General features: G+C 37.3%; 1 protein-coding gene across 1 annotated transcript in view; it reads left to right on the forward strand.

The window, feature by feature from the left end:
* The window catches only part of LOC130240005 (uncharacterized), a 41,906-nt gene extending 34,655 nt beyond the window's left edge, over nucleotides 1-7,251 (forward strand). Inside the window, exons 23-30 of the mRNA XM_056471421.1 lie at nucleotides 472-594; nucleotides 671-790; nucleotides 879-926; nucleotides 2,789-2,966; nucleotides 3,496-3,633; nucleotides 4,414-4,515; nucleotides 6,559-6,621; nucleotides 6,702-7,251. Of these exons, the coding sequence (XP_056327396.1) occupies nucleotides 472-594; nucleotides 671-790; nucleotides 879-926; nucleotides 2,789-2,966; nucleotides 3,496-3,633; nucleotides 4,414-4,515; nucleotides 6,559-6,621; nucleotides 6,702-6,827 (898 nt within the window). The 3' untranslated portion in view covers nucleotides 6,828-7,251. The remainder of the gene's footprint in view (nucleotides 1-471; nucleotides 595-670; nucleotides 791-878; nucleotides 927-2,788; nucleotides 2,967-3,495; nucleotides 3,634-4,413; nucleotides 4,516-6,558; nucleotides 6,622-6,701) is intronic.
* Nucleotides 7,252-8,876: the final 1,625 nt, after the last annotated feature.

Raw genomic sequence — 8,876 nt, forward strand, 5'->3', positions numbered from 1 at the left:
GCATCGCACTAAGAAGGGGTTTGGGAACTAATTAATCGCTGAACAAATCATATGGGAGTCGCTGGGATAATTAGGTAAAAATAAACGCAGATTATAAGACAATAAAAGTGTTTTTTGACATTGCATGCAGATCAGCCTGTTGTTGGAGACCCCCAAAACCTTTTTATGCATAACAGGGGCCCTTTAATCTATTAAAAATGATCATAAAAGTCACCTTTTCACACTTTTCAAGGTTAAAAGTTGTTAGAAGAAAGATCAAGATCCCAGAATGCAATTCAACAGCATAAGTAATCGGAGAAAAATAAAAACATGAGTCACAAAATACTGAAAACAGCTCATTTATGGATACTTCTTACAGTGTATATTTATGTATGCATTCGTGACATACAGTATATTTTCATGCATTTGTTTGTTCTTGCACTTATTTATTTATTAATGCATATATGTATGTTTTTTTAAATATTAAAACAGTGAAGCTGAACCTGAGGTGAAGGCATTGGCTCGACTAGATCACCCAAACATAGTGCGGTACTTCACGTGCTGGCCTGATTCTGACAACTGGATGTCAAACCTAGAAACAAACGAAAAGTCAAAGTAAGCAAATCTTCAACACTGTAGACCGAAACACTCAGCTCTTCACTGTAATGATGTTTACGTGTTTTACTTTCAGCACAACAGGTTCTTCAACTGACACTGATGATACTGATGAGAGAAGTGCTAGTGATGAGGATGATGATGATGATGTCAGTGATGATGTCACATTAGGAATGGAAAGTCTTATCTCAACCAAGTGTGTACAGGTCTCTTCATATGAAAACAGATGTTTATTTAGGAAAGGCATCTGCCAAATGCGTTAATGTAAATGTGTCTGATTTCAGATCAACATCCTCTGCTAAAGCCGGTGGACAGTGTGATCCTTCAAATCAGTGAGTTTGTTTGCTGTTAGCTATACGTTTATGACAGAACGTCAAAAGGAATTAAAATTTCCTTGTGAATCCAGGTTTTATTTGTACTTTTTTATGTTATTTTATTGTTTACTTTTCAATTTAATTAATTTAAATGAGGGCAGAACAGTGGCGCAGTGAATAGCCTCACAGCAAGAAGGTTGCTGGTTCGAGCCCCGGTTGGGTTAGTTGGCACTTTCGTGTGGAGTTTGCATGTTCTCCCTGTGTTGGTGTGGGTTTCCTCAGGGTGCTCCGGTTTCCCCCAAACACATGTACTATAAGTGAATTGGGTAAACAAAATTGGCGGTAATGTATGAGTGTTTGTGTGAATGTGAGAGTGTATGGGTGTTTCCCAGTACTGGGTTGGAAGGGCAGCCGATGCATAAAACAAATGCCGGAATAGTTGGCGGTTCATTTCGCTGTCCAAAAACATGGTATAGGGGACTTGGGTAAGCTAAATTATCCGTAGTGCATGTGTGTGAATGAGTGTGTATGGATGTTTCCCAGTGATGGGTTGTGGCTGGAAGGGCATTTGCTGTGTAAAGCATATGCTGGATAAGTTTGCGGTTCATTCCGCCGTGGCGACCATAGATTAATAAAGGGAGTAAGCTGAAAAGAAAATGAATGAATGAATATAAATGAAGGTGACACGGTGGCTCAGTGGTTAGTACTGTCGCCTCACAGAAGGAGGTCACTGGTTTGGGTCCCGGCTGGGTCAGTTGGCATTTCTGTGTGAGGTTTGCATGTTCTTCACGTGTTGGCATGGGTGTCCTCCGGGTGCTCCGGTTTCCCCCAAACACATGCACTATAAGTGAATTGGGTAAACAAAATTGGCGGTAATGTATGAGTGTATGGGTGTTTCCCAGTACTGGGTTGGAAGGGCAGCGGATGCATAAACAAATGCTGGAATAGTTGGCGGTTCATTTCGCTGTGGCGACCCCTAATAAATAAGGGACTAAGCCTATGGTAAATAATTGAATGAATGAAAATAGATGCAGCTTTACAACATGTCTATAATGTAAAATTACCTAGCAGTTTCTCAAAGATGCAGTTTGATTACAGTATAACCACCAATTGTACAAGTCAGAAGATGAGCTTAAAATAAATTGATAGTTTGGTTCAAACACTAACAGCAAACTTCATGATATAAAATCAAGTATGGTGTGGTGTTTTTCATACAATGAAAATCTGCATATACCTAGGCACAGTTAAATAATATAGGGTCAGTACATGGAAATGGGCATGAAGTGAGCCTCAAACATGTCATTTTTCTCGTTCTCATGTAAATCCAGGTAAAAAAACAAAAACACAGACTGTTACAATCCACACAGGATCCTTAATATGCTGCTGAGCATCAGAGCAGAACTCATAAATATTCATGACCCTTCCAAATATGGTCAAACCTTCTCTTTTCATTCTAGGGGTAATTTCCGTGGTTATAAATTTAAAACAGTTTCTGCAGAATGTTTGCACTTACCAAAGCCACATACCAATGTAGATATGATAGAACAATTTAACCTATGTGGTGCCATGGTGGCTCAGTGGTTAGCACTAGTCGCCTCACAGCAAGAAGGTCGCTGGTTTGAGTCCGGTCAGTTGGCATTTCTGAGTTTGCATGTTCTCCCCATGTTGCCGTAAGCTTCCTCCGGATGTTCCGGTTTCCCGCACGGTCCAAACACTTGAGCTGTAGGTGAATTGGTGAACTAACTTAACCGTAGTGTATTAGTGTGTGTGTGTAAATGAGTGTGTAAATGAAGGCACCTTTAAACAATAATGTACATTACAACGTTCAAGATTAATTCCATGAACCTCCGTATGCTTTCTCTTCCTTTCATCTGCATCAGGACATATTTATTTATTCAGATGGAGTTTTGTGAGGGAGGAACACTGACGTCATGGATAGAGGAGAGAAATTACGGTGGAAAGCAAAGAATCGCTCTGGAAATCCATCAGATATTTTATGAGATCAGCAGTGGGGTGGAATACATCCATTCAAACAATCTCATCCACAGAGACTTGAAGGTACAGATAAAGTCAGAATTATTAGCCCCCCTGTATTATTTTTCCCCTATTTCTGTTTAACGGAGAGATTTCTTCAACACATTTCTAATCATAATAGTTTTAATAACTCATTTCTAATAACTGATTTATTTTATCTTTGTCATGATGACAGTAAATAATATTAGACTAGATATTCTTCAAGACACTTCTATACAGCTTAAAGTGACATTTAAAGGCTTAACTAGGTTAATTAGGGTAAAGTTAGGGTAATTAGGCAAGTCATTGTATAATAGTGGTTTGTTCTGGAGACAATCCAAATCTAATATTGCTTAAGGGGGGTAATAATATTGACCTTAAAATGGGTTTAAAACAATTAAATACTGCTTTTATTCTAGCTGAAATAAAACAAAAAGACTTTCTCCAGAAGAAGAAATATTATAGGAAATACTGTGAAAAAATCTGTTCAACATCATATAGGAGATATTTTCTATCTGGTAGAATATTGTGTTTAAAATAAGCATTTTTCTAATACCGTATGCTTTTATTTTAGCCTGATAACATATTGTTCAATGACGGCATAGTGAAGATTGGAGATTTTGGGTTGGTGGCAGCTCAGAAGAATCCCAGCGGAGATCCTATAGAGCGGTCAAAGAGGAAAGGCACACTCACATATATGAGTCCTGAACAGGTGACATATTTAAACTTCTGGCTTTTTCACAAAGATTATAACAGCTTGTATTAGCACATTTTATGAAGACTTTATGAGTATTTACATGGGGCTGCATGGTGGCTCAGTGGTTAGCACTGTGGTTTTACAGCAAGAAAGTCACTGGTTCAAGTCCCGGCTAGATCAGTTGGCATTACTGTATGGAGTTTGCATGTTCTCCCCATATTGTTTTGGGTTTCCTATGAGTGCTCCGGTTCCCCTACAGTCTAAACACATGCGCTTTAGGGGAATTGAATAAGCTAAATTGGCTGTAGTATATGAGTGTATGTGTGTGAGAATAAGTGTGTGTGGGTGTTTCCCAGTACTGGGTTGCAGCTGGAAGGGCATCCACTGCGTGAAACATATGCTGGAATAATTGGCGATTCATTCTGTTGTGGCGACCTCTGGTAAATAAGGGACTAAGCCGAAGGAAAATAAATGAATTTTATATACACTGTACATACAAATGCTGGGTTCCACACAATCAGTTTGTGTTGAGAGAACATGAAGGAATTAAGTTATCAATATCTTATTAGTTTTTACAAATTTAAATGGATTTAATGTAAAACAAGATAAGTTCTCCCCCAAAAAACTCAAGAGTGGTTGTTTTAGTTTATTTTAAATAAGTATTTTTTTATAGATGTCCTTTTTTAAATGGATAAAGATGTTTAATTAAAATAAAACTAACATGAAATCATTCAAATAAATAATAAATGAATAAAGTAAATAAGTAGAATAAATAAGAGATTTTATTTTTTGTAGGAAAATCTGAGGAAATATGATGAAAAAACAGACATTTTTCCCCTTGGACTGATGTGGTTTGAAATGCTGTGGAACATGTCTTCTGGGATGGAGAGAGCAAAGGTCAGTATTGTTTCATTTATACTTTTGGATTACTCCCTTTATTGATCTGGGGTTGCCACAGCGGAATTAACCGCCAACTGACCCAGCATATGTTCAACGCAGCGGATGCCCTTCCAGCTGCAACCCATCACTGGGAAACATCCACACACACTCGTTCACACACATGCACTACGGACATTTTAGCTTACCCAATTCACCTGTACCACATGTTTTTGGGCTTGTGGGGGAAACCCACACCAACACGGGGAGAACATGCAAACTCCACACAGAAATGCCAACTGACCCAGTCGAGGCTCGAACCAGCGACCTTCTTGCTGTGAAGGAATCGTGCTACATAGTGCGCCACCGTGCTGCCATTTATAATGGGTTTATTGATTATTTGAAATGTTTATTTGTTTTTTATATTACTATGTTATATTTAGTACTGGGCAAAGATTAATCACGATTAATTGCATCCAAAAAAGTTTGTTTTGACTATATATATATATATATATATATATATATATATATATATATATATATATATATATATATATATATATATATATATATATACATATACACACTTATATATACACATATATATATATACACACTTATATATACACATATATATATTTATTATGTATATGTATGCACACTCATACAGTGCACACTCATACAGTACATAAAATATACACAATTTGTTTTTATCTAAATAAACATTTATAAACATAAATAAACACAAATAAACATTTTCTCAAATAAATACATGCCTATGTGTGTGTGTAAATATATACACCAGTTTTGGTGAGTCTGTGTGAAATGTAGCCTCAAGGGGGTCGCACACCAGATGACCCGCTCGGCTACGCACTGTGTAGCGCCACGCAGCGATAAGCATTTCAGAATTCTTAACAAAGGTTTCTGTCAGGTTACACACACCGGCGCCGCAAATCCCAGCCATGACATACTGTTCATATTTCTCCTGCGCCACAGAGCGCCATCTGAATAGTTTCACTTTAAATAACATGTAAATGTGCGCGTCTGGTGTGCGATACTTCCAACTGTCATGTGCGTGCCGTGTGCATCCGGTGTGATACACACTTCAATTTCCTGTTCTTAGCTGACAGAAGTGGCACCCGGTGTGGTCTTCTGCTGCTGTAGCCCATCCGCCTCAAGGTTGGACGTGTTGTGTGTTCAAACATGCTCTTCTGCAGACCTCGGTTGTAACGAGTGCTTATTTGAGTTACTGTTGCCTTTCTATCAGCTGGAACCAGTCTGGCCATTCTCCTCTGACCTCTGGCATCAACAAGGCATTTGCGCCCACAGAACTGCCGCTCACTGGATATTTTCTCTTGTTCAGACCATTCTCTGTAAACCCTAGAGATGGTTGTGCATGAAAATCCCAGTAGATCAGCAGTTTCTGAAATACTCAGACCAGCCTGTCTGGCACCAACAACCATGCCACATTCAAAGTCACTGAAATTCCCTTTCTTCCCCATTCTGATGCTCGCTTTGAACTGCAGCAGATCATCTTGACCATGTCTACATGCCTAAATGCTTTGAATTCCTGCCATGTGATTGGCTGATTAGAAATTTGCGTTAACAAGCAGTTGGACAGGTGTACCTAATAAAGTGGCCGGGGAGTGTGTTTATTGTTATATATATATATATATATATATATATATATATATATATATATATATATATATATATATATATATATATATATATATATATATGTGTGTGTATATGTGTATGTGTGTGTGTGTGTATATATATATTTATATACTCACCGGTATATATACAGTGGTGGATTTAGGCATGGGCAATATGGGCGATCGCCCAGGGTGGCATCTTGCTAGGGGCATCATGGAGAACCAAACCCCAAAATATATATACAAAACAAATATACAAATGTATGTAAAACAAAAAAATACACAGTTCACACACCTAAATTATCTCAAAACAAACTTTTATTTTGGATGGGTTTAATTTTTGTCCAGCACTACCTGTATTTTTTTTTAAGAATTGATTGATTAATTCATGTTTTTGATATTGCAGATCTGGACAAATTTGAGAAATCAAAAGTTTCCTGAGCAGTTTTGTGAGAGATATCCAGCTGAAGTAAGACATTTGATTTTCAAGTAAAGATTGATGGGATTTCTTTGAGTTCAGTCTGTAATTTTGTTTTGTTTTTTGTTTAGAATAAATTCATAGAGAAGATGCTGTCCGTGACACCAGAGGACAGGCCACACGCTAAAGACATCAGACTAAATCTGGAGACATTTTTCTCTTTGCATCAGAACAGCTTGAGTCAGAAAACCATCTGACTTTTTTGATGTCTGTTTGGTAGGATGTTAATGGTTTTCTGCAGAGCACTTTTAAGGGTTTTATTGATTCATTCCAGGTTTAATAAACTGTTTTAATGCTGGGATTTCCAAACTGGGTCTGCAGAATAATATCAGATGGTCCATGGAAAAGTTGGCAGAAAATAAAAATATTTAATGCATAAAATAGTAAATAAGATTATAAAAAATAAAAATTGACATTTAAATGAATTATCTTTAATCAAACTTATTTAAGTGTTCTTTATGACAAAACAACGACATACAAGTACAAATGGGATTAAACACCAACACTGAATTAAATACATTTCATTTACATTTTAGGTTGGAGGTCTTTTATATGTTTGTGGCATATAAAAGACCCCCAATGTAATGATGATATTAGAATTTGGTCATAATAAGTAAAATATAAGCATAATATTCAGATTTATTAAATATATATATTTTAAATCATGAATGTCAAATGCTTCAAAGGTCTATTTTGTTTAAATATTTTACTAATCTGAAAATGAATGTCATTTTACAACATTTCTAAAACGGTGTCTGAATATAAATGTATTTTTGTTACATAAATATAATACTTCTCCAGGCTGTGGTTGGTTTGGTTTACAATATAAACTAAAATGCAATATTTTTTAATGTCTGCTGCTGGGAACTTTGCTGCTCGAGTTGACATTTTTGTTGTTGACGAATGTACTGTACATGCTGGGTGGAATAAAGAAAGAATGGACATAGAAGACGTGTTATTAATGCCCTCATCATACCAGGTAGCAGATAATTCTGGCCCAGATTTGGCATAGAGCTGGCACAGCAGGCGTTCACTGGAATACGGCATGTGGGCCAAACATGGCCCGGGTTTAGCAGAAGTGGCACTGCCTTTAAGGTGGCACACAAGACATGGGCCAGATATCAAATGTAGTCTTTGGCCCAGATGATTAAAATTAATAAGTGGGCCACTTATATTTGGTCTATCTGGAGCCACATTTAAAATACATTTTTTGGGTAAAGAATTATTTTAATACACAAAGTAATTTCCATCTTTCTGTTTGCATCTTTTAATGCCTTCATTTTAATCCAGGAAACAATCAAGATTTAATTATTAAATTTTTTTATGTATTATGCAAAATAACTGACTTTAACCTACATTGCATAAATATAATTTTTTTACTAATTATATTATTAGAAACCAAATGTCACAGTAATTTTTTTAAATAAAATATAAAAATAGTTTTTTTCTGATTGTCTTATTTCATGCACAAGCACATATTGAATTGTTCTGCTTTAAAATAAAATAAACATTTCAACCAATCAAGTTGCTTCGAGAAAAACATGCCCATATGGTGTCTAAAATGCAATTCTTTATGGGTCTATCAATTGCATTGGAGTTGTGACACAACAAGTCTGGCTTCCAGACAATAACCAAACATATGCCATATCTGGCCCAGTTCTGGCTGAGGCTTGGCCCAGATATGGTCAATGTTTGACCCTTTGTCTGCAAGGCAAACTTGATCCAGGCATGTACCGTAATTTCCTGCAGCATGAGGGCCAAGCAAAGCTGATTGTGTGGGCCAGAGAAATTTTGCTATGTGGGTGGTTAAATAAAATTTCAATTCATACAAAAGAAATTCTTTACAACCCTACTGAAAAAAACAGCTTAAACCAGCCTAAGCTGGTTGGCTGGTTTTAGCTGGTTGACCAGCCTGGTTTCAGAGGGGTTTTGGCCACTTCCAGGCTGGTTTCCAGCCATTTCCAGCCAGGTCTTAGTTGGTCAGGCTGGAAAATTACCAGCTAAAACCAGCTTGACCAGCCTGGTTTAAGCTGGACATAGCTGGTTTTGGCTGGGCTCCCAACCTGGCTAGGCTGGTCAAGCTGGTTTTAGCTGGTCATCTCCCAGCCTGACCAGCTAAGACCAGGCTGGAAATGGCTGAAAACCAGCCTGGAAGTGGGCAAAACCCCTCTAAAACCAGCCTGGTTGACCAGCTAAAACCAGCCAACCAGCCTAGGCTGGTGTAGGCTGTTTTTTTCAGTAGGGAA

This window comes from Danio aesculapii, chromosome 13 (assembly GCF_903798145.1).
Source record: "Danio aesculapii chromosome 13, fDanAes4.1, whole genome shotgun sequence".
Taxonomy (NCBI): Eukaryota; Metazoa; Chordata; class Actinopteri; order Cypriniformes; family Danionidae; genus Danio; species Danio aesculapii.